The sequence below is a fragment of the Canis lupus genome, chromosome 8 (genome assembly GCF_003254725.2).
Source record: "Canis lupus dingo isolate Sandy chromosome 8, ASM325472v2, whole genome shotgun sequence".
Classification (NCBI taxonomy): Eukaryota; Metazoa; Chordata; class Mammalia; order Carnivora; family Canidae; genus Canis; species Canis lupus.
The window spans coordinates 46,506,479-46,528,334 of NC_064250.1; the positions used below are offsets into that span (position 1 = coordinate 46,506,479).

Here is a 21,856-nt window from a genome sequence, read left to right on the forward strand (position 1 = left end):
ACCATGTACTGAAGGTATTTTTCTCCCCACATGTAAAATAAAGATAGAGCCATCTTTGCCTACTTTGACTGGCTGGTGGTCACTAGTCAAAGGAAACGATAAACTGAGAAAATGCCTGCTTAACTGGAACTGCAGTTCTTTTTCCTTCTTCTGCCTTCCACATTATTTGGCTCCCTGTTCCACTCCTCAACTCATCCTCTTTCCCCTGAGCCAGAAAGGAAAGAGTGGCCAAAGGAGTAGTATCAAGACTGATTTCCAGTCAGGGGAGGAAAAGGCTAAGAAAAGATAAGAAGATTCCCTTTGATGAAGGAAGGAAGGAGCCAGAAAGGAATAAGGCTCCTGCTCTACTCGTTCTGCCAGTTTGCAATCAATGACCCCCTCTGCTCCATTCCTGGAGCGAAAGAATTTACCTGACTCTGAGCCCTGCCATAGGGCCACCACACCCAGCTCTACGTGCCTGAAGTGCTCCTGGGCCCTAACACCACAGGGAAGCCTCCCCTCCCAACTTCTGCCTTCTGCTCTCCCAGAGCTCACCAGAGCATTTCTTGGACGTCAGGCGAGTCAGAAACACCCAGATTCCATTCCTGGCTTTGCCACTGCATGGCCTTGAGAAAGTTACTTCAGTACTGAGGTCTCAGGGAACTGAGACAGTAAAAGGCCACAGCCCATTGGGATACTGAGAGGGCTAAAGGAGATAAAGGGTAAAGGGCTCACATTGCCGGGCACACAGTAAGTGCTCACAAAATACTACCCATTATCATTTGAAGACCAGCCCACTGCAAATCCATCCAGGGACACAGCAGGAGCGGCTGGGCTTGCACCTGCTTGCTGCCTAGAAGTTGCTCATCCAGGGGATGAATCAGCCATGCGGTAAGCTCAACTGATCCCACCTGAAAATGAAAGAACTCCCTGAGTAGCTCTGATAATTCCTGACCTCTCCGTCTCAGCAAAACAAACTAAGACTGGCTTTACAGCTGACTCTTAGTAAAGTGACCATCTGACACCCACAGATTTTAAGATCCCAAATGGTACACCTCTCTATCTCACCCACGAAGCTTTTCACTTTGTATAGGGTTCCAAGCAGGGTTTCTGATATAAAATATTAACGGTGCTCAGTTATCTCCATTGTTCCAACTTAGAATTCAGAGCAGTTCATGGTAGTGAAGTGTCCAGCAGGGAACCTCTGACCCAAGCAGGCAATGGGAATGATGACCACCTTCATCAAGAAATTCCTTCTTAGCCCTTAGAGAATCATTCCAGAAAGAATAACCACGTAAGCTTTGTTCTGAGGGAAAACAGCTTTGTTTCCTGCAAAGGGAAAAAGCAAGAGATGAGGACGGGACTAAAGTAGAGAGCACTGGAAGGAGGGAAATTCAACAGAGCATGCACACCACAGAAGCAAAATCCCAAAGGCACCAGAAAACACTACAGGGGAAAGTAGCTCAGCACTGAGGTCCTTTCAACTCTGGCCTCTAGAGACAAAAAGGATGTAATCTGTGCCAACTAAAATCATACAGTCCTTTAAATTTTTATAAAGGAGTTCCCTGCGGCTGAGGGCAAAACCCAGCTTCTTCCCCAAAGTCACACAAAGAGCTAAGAAGCTTGGTGGCTCCTACCAACCCATCACAACCCAAGGCCTGTAACAGATCCCACCCCTGTACCAACAAAGATAATTGTATACCTCCCCATCAAGATTCTAAAACTAGCCTAAAAAAAAAATAAATAAATAAATAAATAAATAAAACTAGCCTAGTTCAATAGTTATTGCCAAAGGGAACTTCCTACTAAAATTACTTTTACATGCTGGTCTCCGATTTATCTCACTTTCACTCCATTTTTAGCTGGGTTCAGAGGAAGAGACAGGACCCAAAGAAATCAAACTAGATTCTCATTATCACCAGAACTGGGCTGACTATCCCAAAAGGAAGCTAGAACTTGATTATTTCATTTAATCAGCAGACAGGTACTGAGCTTTATGTAGTGTCTGGCACTGATCTGATATTAGAACTTCAGTAACATTTTCCTTTCCTGGGGAGGTAAAGGAGAAGTGGAAGGTAAGGGAACTCTTCCTAGAAAAATCCAGAGCTGGAGCGCCTGGGTAGCTCAGTTGGTTAAGCATCCAACTCGATTTCAGCTCAGGTTATGATCTCAGGATCCTGAGATCGAACCTCCTAGAGGGGCTTCCTTAAGATTTATTTATTTATTCGTATTTATGATAGACAGAGAGAGAGAGAGAAAGAGGCAGAGACACAGGAGGAGGGAGAAGCAGGCTCCACGCCGGGAGCCCGACGCAGGACTCGATCCCCGGACTCCAGGATAGCGCCCTGGGCGAAGGCAGGCGCCAAACCGCTGAGCCACCCAGGGATCCCCCTAGAGGGGCTTCCTAATGCATATGGAGCCTGCTTAAGATTCTCTCTCTCCCCCTCTCACTACCCCTCCCCACCACTCTTTCTCAAAACAAACAAACAAAAAAATGGGGGCACATAGATGGCTCAGTTGGTTAAGCATCTGCTTTCGGCTCAGGTCATAATCCCAGGGTCCTAGGATGGAGCTCCCTGCTCAGCAAGGAGTCTGGCTTCTCCCTCTCCCTCTGCCCCTGCCCCTACTCATGAGCTCACGTGCTCTCTCTCTCTCAAATAAATATTTTTTTAAAACATCCAGAGCTACTTTTGTCATGTTGAAAAAAACTCCAGGCAATGATTTAAGTCCATGGTCTAATTTTCAGACGAGATTTTACTAAAACAATGTGAAACAGATCAGTAGCCTATTTTTATAATCCAAATGATAAGGAGATTCATTCCAGTAGCAAACCCCTATGTCAGAAAGTTCTAGTAAACCTGTTTCTCTAACCCAGCAAGTCTAGATGATTTCCTTTCATTCTATCCTAAAAGAAAGTGTGCAACTTTGTGTTTATCTATGTATGTGTCCACAGAATTTCATACAAAAACACGATTGTTTCCCAATCAAATGTTTTCCTAAGACCACTGAAGTCATGAGGTTGGCTTCATAAACACATTTGAGCACATTCGGTAAGGGCAAAGATCACTTTTTTCCATTCCAGTATCCCCAAAGTGTTCCATTACTTGAGAGGTCAGGAATTCTCCCTTGTCTTAGAACTACCAGCAGTACTTTGGACATATAGCCTCCCAGACTCTGCCTGCCACTCCCCTCCTACTCCAGCAAGAAAGAGAATGTCAGTATGTAGAAAGGATCCATTAAATAAATTCTTTAGGGACACCTGGGTGGCTCAGCAGTTGAGCACCTGCCTTCTGCCCAGGGCGTGATCTTGGAGTCCCGGGATAGAGTCCCACACGAGGCTCCCAGCATGGAGCCTGCTTCTCTCTCTGCCTGTCTCTCTGCCTCTCAATCTCTATGTTTCTCATGAATAAATAAAATCTTTAAAAAAAACTGAATTCTTTAAAGAGAGTCATTTTTAGCTCCCTGATCAGTTTCTTTGACCTCACCCAACTCACCCTGTTAAGCTACCCTTTTACATCTGAACAAAAAGCTTTCTCCAAAGCAAAGCTGAGATCTGAGGACAGAATGGAAATACCAAGTCATCCTCAAGACCCACATCACCCTAGACCCACATCACCCTAGACCCACATCACCCTAGAAGGCTCTTCCAAGGAGCCTGCAGTGGGGAGACACAGCCCCCCTCTTAAGTGGCATGGCATACCCATATTTGACCAGCTAAAAAACAGACATAAACTCTGGTAGAGGTTCTAGGACTTAGCAGTAAAAGCACCAGGCCAGAGAGAAGACAAGAGAGCTAGGTCTAGGTCTGCCTCCACCTGGATCAGACCATGGGCAATTCCCTCAAGCCTTGCTCAAAGTCTCTGTTCCCCACCCATCATCCCTTTTAACATTTTCTCCCTTCTTCCTGGTTCTGAGCTTCCCAACTATAACATACTCCATGCTGGCCAGGGTTTGTTCTGTGTAGTTCACCACTGTAGCCCTAGTTCAGGGTGTGAACACATAATAGGAAATCAATATATATATGTTAAATAAATGAATGACTGAATGTTATACTCCCTCTGGGGAAGGGAACACTATAGTTTTGCCATGAAGGGTTCGCCCAACCTGCCTCTTACAACTCGCTGATTTCAGAATAACCTTAAAGTTAGTTGACTTCCCCGGGCCTCAATTTTCTCACCTATAAAAAGGGGATAATGACACAATCTACTTCAGAGGACTGAGGTGAGGATTAAACGAGATCATTGCACATGGAGCACTCTCCACAGTGCAATCAGGCAGTAAATGCTAGAAATGCTAGCTGACATTATCTCTGTAGTTATACTGGTCTGCCTCTAGGCCAGAGTTATCACGGCCATCACAGAATTTCATTCCATTATCCCAAGTAAAAAACCTTCCAAGGGAAGGCTTCAAGTGCACTCTCATTAAAGAATTATAGATAGAGGAACAAGATTCTTACTCAATACTTATTTTTCCCACCCTCAAAAGGATATATCTTTTCAATTAAAGTTGTTATGAGATCACATATTATATACATTATGCATTAGAAAGCAGTCTTCCAAAAAAAAAAAAAGGCAGTCTTCCAAAGAATGACATGATTCCAATAATTATTACTATACCACAGACTCACTAAAAATGCTCCCCTCATATTTTATGTCAAAAATCTTAATAGATAACACAGCCTTACAAGGAAATCTTTGGTGTCTGAGGCAGATTGAACAGGGCCGGCTTTCTATGCTACACAAAATGCAATAGCGGAGCCCTGGTGAAGAAACAACACAACAGGAACCATCTCAAGTCAGTAATAGGGGTGCCTGGGTGGCTCAGTTGGTTAAGCATCTGCCTTCAGCTCAGGTCATGATTCCAGGGTACTGGGATTGAACCCCACGTCAGGCTCCCTGCTCAGGGGGGAGCCTGCTTCTCCCTCTCTCTCTCTCCCTCTGCCTGCCACTCCTCCTGCTTGTGTACACACATGCGCTCTCTCTCTGCCAAATAAATGAAAAAATTAAAATAAAATAAAATAAAATAAAATAAAGTCAATATACTAACCCCTCCAGCAGTATCCCCCCCCTCTGAATTTCCATAATATCCTCTCTATACCACTCTGACATGATCCACCATATTTCCATGCATCTATTACCACTGGACTGTCCTCTCCTCAAATGCAAGCTCAGCATCTGAGTGTCACTTTCTAGTGTCCTCAGTTGTCAGCACATAGGAGGCACTTATTAAATGTTTACTGAATTAATGATTAAACTGAGTCTCATTAATGCATTTCATTCATTCAACAAATACTGAGCACCTACTATATGCCAAATATTGTTCTAGATGCTGATATATAGAAAAGGCAAAAATCACTGATGAAAAAAAATTTTTTTAATTTTCTAAAAGTGACTATGGTGATGGTTGTATATACCCATGAATATATTAAAAGCCAATTAACTGTATACTTTAAATGAGTGAATTGTATAGTATGTGAATCATATCTCTATAAAACTATTTTAAGTAGGCTCCATGCCCAATGCAGAACTCAACATGGAGTTTGAACTCAAAACCCTAAGATCAAGAGTTGGATACTTGGGATGGCTTGGGTGGCTCAGCAGTTGGGCTCAGGGCATGATCCTGGAATGCCTAGATCAAGTCCACATCAGGCTCCTTGTATGGAGCCTGCTTCTCCCTCTGCCTATCTCTCTCTCTCTCTCTCTTTCTTATGAATAAATAAAATCTTTTTTTTTAAGATTTATTTGTTCATGAGAGACACAGAGAGAGAGACACAATGCAAAAAAACCAAAACAAAACAAAAAACAACTAAATAAAACTTTAAAAAAGTAAATGCAACATTAAAAAGAACTAAGATGGGCAGCCCTGGTGGCGCAGCGGTTTAGCGCCGCCTGCAGCCCAGGGTGTGATCCTGGAGACCCGGGATCGAGTCCCATGTCAGGCTCTCTGCATGGAGCCTGCTTCTTCCTCTGCCTGTGTCTCTGCCTTTCTCTCTCTCTCTCTCTCTGTATCTCTACGAATAAATAAATAAAATCTTTAAAAAAAAAAAGGGGGGGATCCCTGGGTGGCGCAGCGGTTTAGCGCCTGCCTTTGGTCCAGGGTGCGATCCTGGAGACCCGGGATCGAATCCCACATCAGGCTCCCGGTGCATGGAGCCTGCTTCTCCCTCTGCCTATGTCTCTGCCTCTCTCTCTCTCTCTCTCTCTCTCTCTCTCTCTGTGACTATCATAAATAAATAAAAATTTAAAAAAATGTTTAAAAAAAAAAAAAAGAACTGAGATATTAGTGGCCTTCTTTTATTGTAAAATTAAGATAAAACTCCACACTCTCTGTAGTTCCATATTTTCAGTATTTTAACATGCAAAGTCTGTCGTTTTTATAACTGGAAAATGATAAAAGTTATTTTAAAAAGACCAACAAAGTCATTCTTCTGGAATGGACAGCTTAACAGATACAGGGTTTTCCCTCAGGATGATAAAATGTTTTAGAACTAGACAGAGTAGTGGGTGCACAAAACTGTGAATGTACTAAATACCATCGACTCATTCACTTTACCAGGGTTAATTTTATGTGATATGTATTACACCTCAATAAAAAAATAAATAAATAATTGCCCTCATGGAGCCTACATTCTAACAGGGAGAAGACCATATTCAAACAATTAAAATATATAGCACACACACCAAAAAACAAGTCAACAGATGAATAAATTGTGGTAGATCCATGCAATGGAATACTACTTAGCAATAAAAAGTGAACTGTAACAAGCAACATGAATGACCCCTGCTCCAAAATCTTACAGTACAAGAAAGTAGTCAGGTACAAAACAGTACATGATTCTATTTATACAAAACTCTAGGAAAACCGAATCTATAGTGACAAAGAACAGATCAGTGACTGCTGAGGAACATTTCTGGGGGATGGAAATGTTCTATATCTTGATTGCGGTGGTGGTGGTTATACATGTGCATATACATTTGTCAAAACTCATAGAACCATACACTTTAAATTCATATATTATTCTATGTGTAAACTATATCACTACAGAGCTGATTTTTAAAAGCACATGATAGGGGTGCGTGGGTGGCTCAGTCAGCTACACATCCAGTTCTTGTTTTCAGATCAGGTCATGAGATGTAGTCCCACGTCAAGCTCTGTGCTCAGCAAGGAGTCTGCTTGAGATTCTCTCTCTCTCCCTCTCCCTCTGCCCCTCCCTCACTCATGTGTGTGCTGGTACTGGTGTCTCTCTTTCTCTCAAATAAATAAACCTCAAAAATAGATAAATAAAAGTATATATGGTATCAAATGGTGGTAAGTGGTGTGAAAAAAAATCAGGAGAGGAGACTAGAACTACAAGGCCAGGGCAGGGGTTGCCCTTTAAAATATGGTGCTCGGCAGGAAACAACAAATGTTGGAGAGGATGCGGAGAAAAGGGAACCCTCTTACACTGTTGGTGGGAATGTGAACTGGTGCAGCCACTCTGGAAAACTGTGTGGAGGTTCCTCAAAGAGTTAAAAATATACCTGCCCTACGACCCAGCAATTGCACTGTTGGGGATTTACCCCAAAGATACAAATGCAATGAAACGCCGGGACACCTGCACCCCGATGTTTCTAGCAGCAATGGCCACGATAGCCAAACTGTGGAAGGAGCCTCGGTGTCCAACGAAAGATGAATGGATAAAGAAGATGTGGTTTATGTATACAATGGAATATTACTCAGCTATTAGAAATGACAAATACCCACCATTTGCTTCAACGTGGATGGAACTGGAGGGTATTATGCTGAGTGAAGTAAGTCAGTCGGAGAAGGACAAACATTATATGTTCTCATTCATTTGGGGAATATAAATAATAGTGAAAGGGAAAATAAGGGAAGGGAGAAGAAATGTGTGGGAAATATCAGAAAGGGAGACAGAACGTAAAGACTGCTAACTCTGGGAAACGAACTAGGGGTGGTAGAAGGGGAGGAGGGCGGTGGGTGGGAGTGAATGGGTGACGGGCACTGGGTGTTATTCTGTATGTTAGGAAATTGAACACCAATAAAAAAATAAATAAAAAAAAATAAAATAAAATATGGTGCTCAAGGGAGGCTGCACAAAACCTTTTTAGGTCAATCCTTTTAAAAACAATTGTGTAGTGATTGCAATTTTCTGTGATAATGCAAGGAAGAGAAATGCCGTGAACAATCCAAAATAATACATAAACCTAAAATCATTTCTATTTCATTCTAGAAAGAAACTTTTTTCCCTGGTACTGGCAGATTTAACTTCGTAATTCATGAAGGGGTAGAGGGAAGTAGAAGGAGAAAGAAGGAAAGGAGAGAGGGAGAGAAGGATGAAGGAGGGAAACAGGAAAGGAAGGGTATGCGGGAGGGTAAGGAGAAGGGGAGAGAGAAGAAAGGGGAAGGGGGAAGAGGGAAGAGAAAGGGTAGGAAAGAAAGAGAAGACAGAAAAAGAAAAGCAAGCAGGTTCTCTGCCTGTCCATCTATCCATCAGTTATAGGCCAGATTTAACAGAGTTGACAAAGGTTGAGATGGAAAAAGGCAAGAGTACTTATGTAGTCACCTATGACCACAAACTAAATGCAGGTCACCCAGGCAGGACCAGAGAGGGTATACAAAAATAACTATGGGATCCTCCTCAAACAGCCTCTATTCACAGACAAGTATAAAAGAGCTAAGCTTTCTCAGGAATGAAGGCCTCTTGCATCCCCTCTCCCACCCTCCCCCAGTCTCACTTAATCTCTGAATTTTCATTTTAAAACATTTTTCATAGAGATCACTCAAACTAATAAGGCACATAATTGACACTCTATGTTTATGACGTCACTAAGTGATACAGATAAACTGAATTTGAGCACTTTGAAAGACAAGGTTATGAGCAATTATGGAAAATAAGTTAAGCCATTTGGATGACATTCACCAGGCAGAAAAGATTGGGCTAGAAAGCAGAGGAATTTCTCGAATTCTCTATGACTGCTGAGTTGCTCTGTATTATGTTGTCTCTTAACCTGAACTCAGGACATCTGTGACTACGTGCAGGAACCAAGCTGACAGTTCTTTTCAAACATTCTAGCATCTAGAGTCAAATTCCCTGGGAAAGACAGCAATAATTCAGTCTCAAATAGAAGGAAATTGGGAAGTGAAAAAAATTCCAGAAGATACCAGAAAGTAGAATCATCCTTCAGTGAAGTCAAGCCAGAAGTCAGGTACTTTTGCATGGCACATATACCTTCTTCTCTGCCCAAGAACTCCAGCAACCACCAAGCTGACCACACAAACCAATCGAAAAGAGTCTTTTAAATGCTGGCCAAAAGCCATCAAGAAATTAAGGAAATGAACAAAACAGTCTCCCAGGAAACATCCATGCTCTCCTACCTCCAAAAGTTCCTCTGTATCCCTTCCCATAGGCCCTTCCAATTCTTGCCTGGAACTTTCTATATCCTTGTGGGGTTTTTTGGTTTTGCTTTTTATAAAGATTTTATTTATTTATCTGAGAACGAGAGTGTGTCTGAGCATGGGGAGGGGGGCGGGCAAAAGAAGAGGAAGAGGGACAAGAAGACTCTCTCTCCACTGAGTGGGGAGCCTGACACAGGGTTCAATCCCAGGACCCTGATAAAGTCAGACACTCAATCGACTGAGCCACGCAGGCACCCCCTATATCCTTGTTTTCTTTCTCTTCTTCATCTATACATTTTACAGTTCTAACTTCAGAAATGGTCTCATGGGAGCTCCTCCCAAAGCAGGCACAAACCGCCCCTCCCCCATCCAGGAAAGTTAAACCAGCTACCAGAAGCACTTCCGTCATACACAATCTCAAGGATAAACTCAAGGATGCTACAGCCAGGAGAGATGCATCCACAGGAAAAACATAAGGTCAACTTAGTAAGAAATCTGCCTGTTAAATTAACCCTGGTTCCAAAAGCCAAATGTTTGCCCAATTCCAGAAAAATCAATCGCTTTAAGAAAGTAACAGACCAGAAAAAAATAGAATCACACAAACAGGAGGGTAACTTGAAATAGTTAAAAACAGGTTCCCTGAAAAGCTGACTCACAGTGGTTCTGATGGCTTATATGGGTCAGATTTTACAGTGTACCGAACAAAACAGCCTCCCGAGTTAAACGCTGGGACCCTGTTAGAACTGAACAAGCCCATGGCTGAGAAGGCTCAGAAGATGCTGGGCAGAAAGTGAAGGTACGTAATAGAGGCCCTTTCCTCCTCCTGCTTGCCTGAGTCATCCTCAACCCTGCATTTCCCAGTAATTCCATACCATGCCTTCCCCCTACGACTATTACCAGGCAAAAGGGGCTTTTAATTGGGTTTCTAGGAGTAGAAAGCAATGACGGGGGAGGGAACCTCTGCTACTCAGCCAATTATTGCTTATGATTTTGACAGCTCCTAAGCAGATCTATGGGTTTTTTGTTATATTATACAGCACCCAAGAGTTAATACAGCAGCACATATATCCACATACTGACCAGAACTTGCGCTAACCAGCTAGAGTGCCAAAATTAGTCCTTACACTGTCATCGTTTGGCTGGCGGCAGAGCAAAAATGGGGAAGTTCCACACTTTAGATTGACTCCCTTGGCTCATGACCTATCGGCCAGAATTAAGCCCCCAAAGGTTTCTGCCAGCCTGTCTGTAAAATCAAGCCCCAGCAAGGTACCCTAAACCAGGAAGCAGAAGACACAGCCACAGGGGTCACTAGCAGATTAAGTCTAAGAAAGGGGCATAAAAATGGGGCTGACTAGCAGAGCTAGTTTGTGGTCAAGGATTCTCATACAGTATGAAAACATCCTCTGCTGGTTTCCATTCCAGAATGTCTCAAGAATAATGACTCCTTTAGCCAATTAAAAAAAAAAAAAAAAAAAGCCAGGTCCCAGTATTTTGAGCCACACTATTCTGGGACTGTAAACAAGTAAAGCAGCCAAGCAACGTGATGGGTCTTCTTAAAGGAACGGTCTCAGAGAGAGGAAGTCCACCACTGTGCTGGAGGAGGAATGAAGAAGGGTCTGTCTGGCCTCATATGTCAGAGTGGGCTGAGACTGTAGATTTCTGAGTCATGGAAGGCCTGCCCCAGTGGACACTTTCTTAGCTTCTCACTGACTGCTCCTGGGTCACTGGGCTTCCTTATCACCTTGCGTGTTCAGTGAGGGGACTTCACTTGACAAGTCTTGGGCATGAGACGCTCCTAGGCTCTCCTAATGGCCCAGTCAGGGGTCAATGAGCATGAAGGGCAAACAGATGAAATTGCTCATCAGCTTGCTACCCTATGTTCTCAGAAAGAAGACAGTCATGGCAAGTTTGTCAAAAAGGACAAAAAAGAGAATAAGGTGGTTGTGAAAAAAAGAAAAACTTACATGGGTTTAAATATATGCGTATGAATTTTAAAAGATTTAATTGTTCACTTTTTTCTCACCTATGTGATCTCCCTGGTTTTCCTCTCCTCCCTCCTCTCCTCTCTAGTAAACGTTCAGGTTAAGACAGGATGTCTGAATCCCTCATAAGACACAACAGATAGGAAAATACTATCCTCTTCCTCCACTAAGAATTCTGATTGTTAGAAATTTATTCTTCTAACCTTTGAGTTATTTGCTAAGGGTGTTGTCTCTGAGTTCAAGAGCTTATGGATGACTTATCAGTGTGGATCATTTACTTATTATGGACTCTAAATAATGGACCTGGAAGTCCTCTGGTTTTCCTAGCACAGTTCCACTGAGGCCTAGAAAAATCAATGAATACAGCAAAGAAAGTCTAGTCATTTCACTGGAGAGGTTACAAGTATGCCAAAAGACAATACTGATTTCAACTACATTACTTCTGGGGAGCAAACAGAACCGAGAGGGAGGAAAAACTGGTGTGTAGGTTACATTTTTTGTCCCTGGTATGTTTTACATGTAACCAGAATACAGATCTCCTATTAGACCAAACTTTCATCCGTTAAATCAGTTTCTCAATCGTAGCACCAATTGACATTTTGTACTAGATCATTTTTTTTGTGGGGGGCTGCCCTATGTGTTGTAACATATTTACCAACACCCTGGCCTCTACCCATTAGCCAGTAGCACATCCCCCAGTCATAACAACCAAAGATGTCTCTCGACATTGCCAAATGCCCTCTGGGAGAGCAAAATCACTCCTGATTGAGAACCGCTGTGTTAGATAATACCAAGTGAGATTAATTTAACTCTTCATTGAATGAATCAGGTTCTTAAAGACTTTCAGTTTTATCAAATCAATAAAATACAGGCCATTAAGCAGGTGTGATCTGTATAAACGAAATGCCAAGGAGTCACCACTGAGAGTTCTCTCATTCCTCCCCCTCCACTCTGTAACAGCCTCCCAATGTCCATGTGATCACCAACCCAGAAGCTCTCATCAGTGTCTTTCCATCTTCCCAGTGTCAATGGTAACACCAAATCTAAGCCACCTCTCAGCTTATCTTCTACAATGGCCTCCTAAGTGATCTCCCTGCTTTTCCTCTTGCCCCTCCCCTCCCACCAGTCACTACTATCTAGTCTTCACATTGAAGCCATTTCTTGAAAACCTCCATCAAGTCATGTGACTTACTACCAGAAAGCAGTCTGGTGCTTCCCATTACACTTAAAAGCCACACTTTCTTCTACGGCCTACAAGGCCCCATATAATCTGGAACCCACTCTTTCCAGCCACAGCGGCATTCTTCCTATACCTCATACATGCCATCCACATTCTAATTGTTCCTACTGCCCTCTATTTCCCCCAGGTGGTATTATCCATCAGGTCTTTGCTTAAAAGTCATCTCTACAATAAAACTTTCCGACTATCCTACACAAGCAGCTTTTTACGTGTTTTATTTGTGTGACCTCTGCTTTCCCTGCTTGAATGGTAAGTCTATGACGCCATGGACCACGTCTTATTAGCCATGTATCCCTGGAACCTAAAAAGTGCCTGGCACACAATATATGCTCAACAACTGTGATGAATTAATAAATGCTTTTGGCTAATAGACCAAATGTGTCCATTTAAGAGCAACAAATGAATTCTTGCTTCTGAGACCGAAAGCAGTCTCTCCTCAAATTTAGCACTATAGTATACACTCAAATGACAAGGTAATGAAAAAATTCTCACTCCTAAATGGAATGTTGTTTCTAAAAGGAACTTTCAGGTTTTCCAAAAGAAACTGAACAATAGTCAAACCATAAACAACAAACCTTAGGGGACTCTAGGCCGTAGAATTTAAGAAGACCACGCATAAGTTACAGCCTACAAGCTTCTAAAATAACTCCTATTATTTTAGGAATAATAATTGAAACAAAACTGAAAACAGTCATAAACCCACCAATGTCTAAAAAGAAAAACAAAGATGGGGCCTAACTCCTAGAATCTCTACTATTGTGAGTAAACAGTTCTCCATTAACGCTGTCTTCGTGTGCCTGGGTGGCTCAGTTGGTTAGGCATCTGCCTTCAGCCCAGGTCATTATCTCACGGTCCTAGAATAGACCCCACATCGGGCTCCCTGCTCAGCAGAGAGCCTGCTTCTCCCTCTCCCTCTGCTACTCCCTCCCTGCTGTGCATGCATACACACACTCTGTCAAATATATAAATCTTTAAAAAAATTAAAATAACACTGTCTTACATTTATATACAGCAATGTTTTATTTGCGCCTCACAGCAGCCCTGAGGAGTTGGTGACCTGATGCTACCGGCCATATAATGCATCATCAGAAGGTTTAACTACCTGGTTAGAGACAACAGAAGTGTCATAGAGTGAGAATTTTATTTTATCTTTTTTTAAGATTTTAGTTATTTATTCATGAGAGACAGAGAGAGAGAGAGAAAGAGAAAGGCAGAGACACAGGCAGAGGGAGAAGCAGGCTCCACGCAGGGAGCCCAACGTGGAACTCGATCCTGGGTCTCCAGGATCAGGCCCTGGGCTGAAGGCAGCGCTAAACCACTGAGCCACCTGGGCTGCCCCAGAGTGAGAATTTTAGAGCCACATACTTGTGTTCAAATCCTCTGCCATTTACTGTAACTTGATCCTGGCAAGTTACTCTGTACTCTACTGTCCTCACCTACAAAACACAACGCTCTAGATGAAATGTTTGTGTCCCTCCAAAGCTCAGATTGAAATCTAACCCCTAATGTGACAATTTTAGGAGGCGAAGCCTTTGGGAGGTGATTAGGTCATGACGTGAGGTCTTCATGCATAAGATTAGTGCTCTTATAAGAGATTCTAGAACTCTCCTCCACCATCTGAAGACAGAGAGAAGGTAAGAGGGCTGTCTATAAATCGGGAAGTCAGTCATCACCAGGCACTGAATCTGCTGGCACCATGATCTTGGACATGGTGGGATGGGAATCCTCCAGAATTGTGAGAAATAAACTTCTGTTGTTTATACATTATGGAATGGCCTATAATATAATGGCATATGGTATTCTATCATACACAGCAGCCCAAACCGACTACAGTTTACTTCATAGGGTGCAGTAGGTGAAATTGCACCCCCTACTCACCACATCCTAATTTCTGAGACCTGTGAATATGTCACTTTATGTGGCAAAAGGAGCTTTACAGATGTCACTGAATTAAAAACCTTGAGAGAGACAGTGCTGGATTATCCAAGTGGGTCCAACGTAATCAAAGTGTCCCTGTAAGAGGGAGGCAAAAGGGCCAAGAAGGAGATATGACAAGAGAAGCGGAAAGACAGAGAAAAGGACAGGAAGATGTTACATCACTCTCTTCGAAGCTACATGATGGGGCCACAAGCCAAAGAATGTAGGCAGCCTCCTAAAGCTAGAAAAGACAAGAAAATACTTCCTTAGAGTCACAAGAAACACAGCCATACACAGACCATTTTAGGACTTCTGAACTTCAAACGATAAGAAAATAAATGTGTGTTGTTTTAAGCCACTAAATGTGTGGGAATTTGCTACAGCAGCAATCTGAAACTAATAATAGAGTTATTATCGAGATTAAATGAGCTCATACATGTAAAGTGCTAAGAACAGTTCCTAATAACCATTATTAAGAGTTTTTCCGCTTTAGCTATTATGAGTCAAGATCCTAGAGGACTCACTGAAATACTTCAGAGGCTCAATTTGGTAATATCTATCTAATTTTAAATGCATACATCAGGGGTGCCTGAGTGGCTCAGTCCATTAAGGGTCTGACTTCAGCTCAGGTCATGACTTTGGAGTCCTAGGATCAAACCCCAAGCTGGGCTCCCCCTCAGCAGGGAACCTGCTTCTCCCTCTCTCCCTCCTCCTCCCCCTCCTCATGTGCACATGCATGCACACTCTAATAAAATCTTTAAAAAAATTAAATGCACATATCATGTGACAAAGAGATTCCATTTCTAAATAGATTTCACAGGACATTCAACATATCCTTGTTTGTAACTACTCAAATTTCCACTAAAAGGCTAAAATTATAGAAAATCCATTCACCAAATAGTAGGCAGCCTTTAAATAAGAAGGTAGACCTCAATGTACTGATAAAATGTACTAATGTATCAGGACGCCTGGGGGCTCAGTGGTTGAGTGTCTGCCTTCAGCTCAGGGCATAATCCTGGGATCCTGGATCCAGTCCCACATCAGGCTCCCCACAGGGAGCCTGCTTCTCCCTCTGCCTATGTCTCTGCCTCTCTCTCTCCTGAACAAATGAATAAAATATTAAAAAAAAAAAATGTACTAATGTATCAACAAGCTATGTTCTTTAGTGAAAAAATAAGCTCAGGGACAAACAGCATATTAGATTCCATTTTCATTTAAAAAGAATAAGAAAAAAAAGAACACATACATATATTCATAAATACGTGCCAAAAATTCTAAAAGGGCATGTAGTTCATCGTGGTGATAGTTCTAAGGAAGGAGACTAAGGGGATGGAGTAGGAAGGAAACTCTTGCCATCATATGCCCTTTTGTGTTATTTTAGGTTTTAACAGGTAGGTGCATGATATCCATTTTCAAAAAACTGAAGATGAGGGACACCTGAGTGGCTCAGTGGTTGAGCATCTGCCTTGGGCTTGGGGCTAGGGTCCAGGGATTGAGTCCCACATCAGGTTCCCAGCAAGGAGCCTTCTTCTCCCTCTGCCTGTGTCTCTGCCCTCTCTGTGTGTCTCTCATAAATAAACAGATAAAATCTTAAAAAAATAAAAAAAAAAAAAAACTGAGGTTGAGATGTGACATCACTGACCTATCAACAAGTATTTATGCACTGACAATGTGCCGACCACTGTACATGATATAGGGCCTAAGACATGGTCCTGATCTCCAGAAGTTCACATTCTGGCTAAATTCATAATTCCGATTTGTATTAGACAATCATCTAATTGTTTTGGACATTGACATTAGAAAACAGAACCAGACATTTCTCTCAAAGAATTTTCCACTGTGACTCTGGGAAAACAAATCACCACCTAAAAAGAATAAATTCTATGTCTAATCCATTAGTCCCAACCAGTGCTGCTTAAGCTTAAGAAACTGTTACTTCTCGGGAAGTGGCCAAGAAAGAAACCAAAGCAGTAGAAATCTTTATAAACAACCCAATTACATACATTATTATACACTGCCAGAAAAAAAGATGGGACAAATATTATCTCTGAGTAGTTGGATTTGTCTTCTTCATTACACTTCCATATATTTTCCTAATTCTCTACTAAGGAACATGTATCCGTGGCACATCCCCCTCCCCTCAAAAAATATTCTTTTTGGTGCCAATACAACATCCATGAGGATTACTGCTCTGTCCCCCAATTAGAGCATAACCATAATGAAAACATTATTGCTAACAAGGGAGGCAGAATGGGATCTGGGTCACTCTTCCATAACTCCATTAGTTCCTCTCAAGCAATAAAGAAGTCTGTGTTAGCGAAGTATTTAGCTGACAATGGAATCATGATGTAATGCATTTCCATAACCTTACCAAGGAGGAAAAGGCAGCTGAAAAATTCTTCATCAGCACTGGAGGGTTGTCAAACAGCAACTGACAAAGGTTCTCCCCCAACGTGGAGACTTGAGGAGTCATCGCTGCTGATAAGTACCGAGTTGATGTGCCACAAATACCCCATGACACTGACAAAAACATCGAGCTGGTACTGGACACTAGATGCCAGGCCCTGTGATACGGGCCCTTCCATTTCCATTCCTTACTCTCTTTCAATCTTCTCAACTACTACTGTAAAGTACAAGGGAGACTGAGGCATGAATTTCAAATCACTCTCTATGGTTACACAGTGAGCGGTGAAGCTAGCAGGGAATTCAAGCAGTCTTTACTCCGAAGTATTGACATTATGCTACCTTCACTGAAAAGTATAAATGCTATGCTATCCCTTCCCCATTCACCCCTAAATGTCACCTGCCGCCATCTCTCCAGCTTGGTTGCATCACATACTATCTTTGCCCCAACTGGGAATCCAATAAAATACTCTCCAGTCCTTCTGGAATGGCAGGTGCCCTTTTTCCTTGACCAGCCCATACATGAAAAGAAGAGGCCATCAGCAGAAGACTTTCCTTATCAGAAGGCACTTTTTGAAGATCGCCCCCCCTCTTCTAAATCGAGCTAGCAGGTTTATGACTTGCTGCCTGGCACTCCCAGGGGACCCACTGCGTTCCCTGCCCTGCACACACAAGCCCCTTGTCATCACATTTATTCCCAACTTGCACAGTGCTCTCATTCAGAAAGCTGATCTAAGTCAGGTCTCCTTCACAATAACCCTAATAACAATAGTAACAGCTACCATATTCTGAGTATTGATCATGTCACAGGCTTTACAAACACGGTAACACTGCATCCTCACAACCGCCTGATGAAGTAGGCACGGTCTCCAATTTATAGATGAGAAAACTAAGGCTCAGAGAGATAAAGTAATTCAGCCCAACGTCACACAACTGGTAAGTGATGAAATCTGACTCTGTGCAACTGAAGCTTTCAGGGCTCTCGCCCTTTAACGATCAAAATGTGAGCTCTTCTTGGACTTTCCTTTGGGGAAGCTACCTTCCAAAAAGAGATGTGCTCCACAACCACATGACTCCTACTTCACCCACAGGCTCACCTGAATTTCTTCATTTTCATCTACCAGGAGGAAACTCACAACCTTCTCGGTCATCTTCTTCCTCCTGGTCTCCTCATCCAGTTCTTCTTCCTCCAGTAACTCCTGGATCTTAGTGACATGGTACACAGTAATGGGGTGTCTCCTTTTGTTACCCCCAGAATGAGTCCTCTTCTGGCACTCCAGGCACAAGTTGATCTTACAGGTCTGGCACCTCACAGCTGCCCTCTGCCTGATACCTGGCGAATGCCCATTGGTGCCCTTGCAGGGGTCACAGTAAGGGACATGGCCAGGTTTGAGTCTTATCCGCTCATGGTTTCTCAGGCGCTCCTGCCGATGGAGCTCCTCCTCGCAGCGGAGACACTGCAGACTGCAGCACTCATCACACTCAAAGACCGCTTCGTCAGTCCCGCTGCATGCATAACTTTCCTGGCACATCAGCCCCGGATTCAGGCCCTTCTCTGCTGGGGAAGTCTGAGCACTCATACTCAGATTGGCAAGGAAATCACCTACCATACAACGGTCCCTGGGCTTTCCCCAGGGGTGGAGGCAAAGGCTTTGAGTCTGAGGACTGCAGAGAACTTTCACAGGATTCTGAACACCTTAAAAAAACAAAAAACCTTCGGTGTCCTATCAGAATTCTTCATACGCTCACAAATGTTCAAATTTTTAAATTTTCTGCTTTCAAGATTCCTGTATCAGCAGCAACGTTGATTTGGTTTGATGGTTTTATCTTCCATAAAGTGCAAGCAAACTGGTGGTCAAAGTTAACTTGAAAGGGTCTCTTATGGCTATCTGAGAGAGATTCGATAGGTTCACTGAGGTGGGCTCATCCGCTGGGCCTCAGCCACAAGGTTTGGGTAGTGAAAGAGAGTGGTCAGGAGCTTTGCAATATAATTCAACCTCAGGTCAATATTTCAGGGGATACCTAGAATAGAGGAAGGAAAAGGATTTCACTCATCTAAAAAACAGAAGTGCACCTTAAAAAAGAAAAAAGAAAAAAAAAAAGATTGTGATTAAATAAGAGACCAGAACTCCTGAGAGAAATCTCATTCCTGCTTGTAAAATTTACACAGGCTATTTCTCTTTTTTTTTTTTTTTTTTTTTATGATAGTCACAGAGAGAGAGAGAGAGAGAGGCAGAGACACAGGCAGAGGGAGAAGCAGGCTCCATGCACCGGGAGCGCGACGTGGGATTCGATCCCGGGTCTCCAGGATCGCGCCCCGGGCCAAAGGCAGGCGCCAAACCGCTGCGCCACCCAGGGATCCCTACACAGGCTATTTCTGATCCCTAAAAATTTCTTCTCAAATCGTGGGCAAGGCTCCTCCTTTTGAAAACAGCCACTGGGGACCCTTGAGTGGCTCAGAGGTTAAAGCGTCTGCCTTTGGCTGGGGGCATGACCCTGGGGTCTTGGGATCAAGTCCGCATCAGGCTCCCTGCAGGGAGGAGCCTGCTTCTCCCACTGCCTGTCTCTGCCTCTCTATCTCTGTTTCTCATGAATAAATAAATAAAATCTTTAAAAAAAAAAAAAAGAAAGAAAGAAAAGAGCCACTCAGCCACTATCTCTAGGCCCAAAGCATTTCAGAGACTTTTCGTCTCTTTATTTCACAGACCAAAATTCTCTGTTCATCCAGTTATTAAATTTGTAAGCAAAATCATTAAGCAAACAGTCCTTGGAGGGACAACCCTCTGCACTCCCCCATGCTGCAACACACACTTGTGAGGAGAATAAAGAGGCCTGTAAAAACCTAAAGAAATGATAATAACGTAAACTTTAGCTCCATCAAAGTTCGTGGCAGATCTAGTTAGGTCATTTCACCTCTGGACAGACGTCTATTAAGGACCTTAACCCTGAAAACAAAAGTCACCATGTCGTGTTCAAAAACAATAAAAAATAATTACTGTACTTCCTTTTGTCCCTTCTCTAAATGCAAAAAGAAAAAAAAGGGGGGGGGGAGCAACAGGAGACAAGAATTCTTCCTCTATGGCCCATTGCAAGCCAGGCCTGCCATGAGTTAAAACAAATAATTTTTCTCTTTGTGTCACTCAAAAACAAACTTAAAAATAACTTCAAAAAGAAAAAGGGGGGTGGTGGTGGTGGATAACTGGGGCAGGAAAGAGGCTTTTGTCACTTCTACAATTATATCCTTAACCCCCCTCAGCTTTGACCTCCATCCTAACACCCCGACAAGACAAAACGTAAAGCTCCCCTTACAGGTATTTACTCCTCCCTCTCCTAATCAATCTATCAATCTTATTTTTAGACAAACAAGGAAGGCGAGTGGCTAGGAGACCTTATTTACACCCTAACCTCAGCCATGTCCAACCGGCTCCCACAACGGAAACAAAAATTGGAATTTGCCACAATTCAGAGAAATCTGAAATCCACCTTCAGAAGAACACCGACCTCCCCGCCCGACCGGCCAAGCAAACAACCTGCCCACTCGGGCCCCCACCTCCACACCTCCCTCCACCGGGGATTCCTCACCCTCCCTTTCTCCCGGGGAACACCAGCACAGCCCGAGGGGCACGAGCAGAGCCTAAACAAAGAAGGTCCCCCCAAATCCACCCCCACGCTAGCAGAGGCCAGAGCTCAATCTATTGTTTATACCACCCCACCCCCACCCCAGCCGCACCCGCGCCCCCCCCCCCCCCCCGGGACTATCGCTGGCCCGGCGCTGGGCCGTGCCCTTCCCTCCCCGCCTGCGGCGGCCCGGGAATCCCACCACGGAGCAGCTCGGCCGTGGCGAGGCGGCGTCGGGGGACCGGGAGCCGCGGGAGCCGGCGGGGGCGGGGGCTGTTCCTCAGGGCACCCGCGGATCCATCCTCATCTCCATCTCTGCCCACCCCCCCCTCCTTCTCTGCCTCCCGGGCTTCCTCCTCTCCTGTTGTCAGTTGGGATCAGCTGATCGGAGTGAACTTCTCCCAGCTCAGTCTACCAGGAAGGCGTGAGCAGTGCAGTCCGGGGAGAGGAGAGAGGGAGGGGGTGGAGTCTTACGCCGGCGAGGGCGGAGAAGGGCGCGCCTGGCTTCCTGGGAAATGTAGTTCCCCGGACGTAAGTCCTCCCCCGCGTCCCGGAAGTCAGGGCTCTGAATGACTACAACTCCCAATACGGAAGAAGTCCGCTCTTCCGAGGAAGCGGCGAAGACCGCCGGCGGAGCATTTCGGGACTTGGAGTTTTTGCCTTGACTGCGGTGTTCGAAGGTTTCAGCGCGTTGTTTTGGGTAGTGGCCGGAGAGGGAATGGCGCTAAATTAGACGACTGATGTAATGTGGAGTATAGTTGAGGCAAATGATTCGGTTTCAAATAACCCATATTGCACACCATTCCCTCAAAAATATGTAAAAACAGGCACTCTCCTCTTCCCTAATTTCACCTTGTGCAAGTTAAAGACCAGAAAGAATTAATAAAAGAACATAAGTACTCTGTCGGAATTTCGTTTTCCTTATAAGGGTATTCTCCAAGCCGAATTTTTTTTCCTTACCTTTGACTTTTCGACCTTTTCGTACATTGTTTTAGAACTTCTGCATTTGTATCTATCTTAGACGAGGTTCATTTACAGACAAACTAACGGGCTATGGGGGTGCAGGCTAATGGTTAACATTGTTAATCTGGCTTTTCTAAAAAGCCATATATTTGTTTAGTGCTTTCACTCTTTGCTTGTTTGTTTGTTCTTGGAAGGACACTGAAAGAAAGTCTTATGTAATGAGCACTGGTCTGAGGTGCAGGAGACTGAATGCTTGTTCTAGAAAGCTCCTGGGTAAGTCATTTACCCTCTCCATGAAATAAGGGAGTTGTACTTAATCAATTCTGAAGTCTCTGCCAATTCTAATGATCTATGATTC

General features: G+C 43.6%; 1 protein-coding gene across 2 annotated transcripts in view; it reads right to left on the bottom strand.

The window, feature by feature from the left end:
* ZFYVE1 (zinc finger FYVE-type containing 1) overlaps positions 1-20,985 on the bottom strand; it is a 54,595-nt gene extending 33,610 nt beyond the window's left edge. Inside the window, exons 1-2 of one of the 2 annotated variants that reach the window (XM_049113672.1) lie at positions 20,738-20,985; positions 18,015-18,939 (exon numbers count right to left, since the gene is read on the bottom strand). In XM_049113672.1, coding sequence (XP_048969629.1) covers positions 18,015-18,527 — 513 coding nt within the window. In that variant the 5' untranslated portion in view covers positions 18,528-18,939; positions 20,738-20,985. Of the gene's footprint in view, positions 1-18,014; positions 19,089-19,285; positions 19,554-20,737 lie in introns of those variants that run through there. The other variant, XM_049113673.1, reaches the window with a different exon arrangement.
* Between the last annotated feature and the right edge of the window lie 871 nt (positions 20,986-21,856).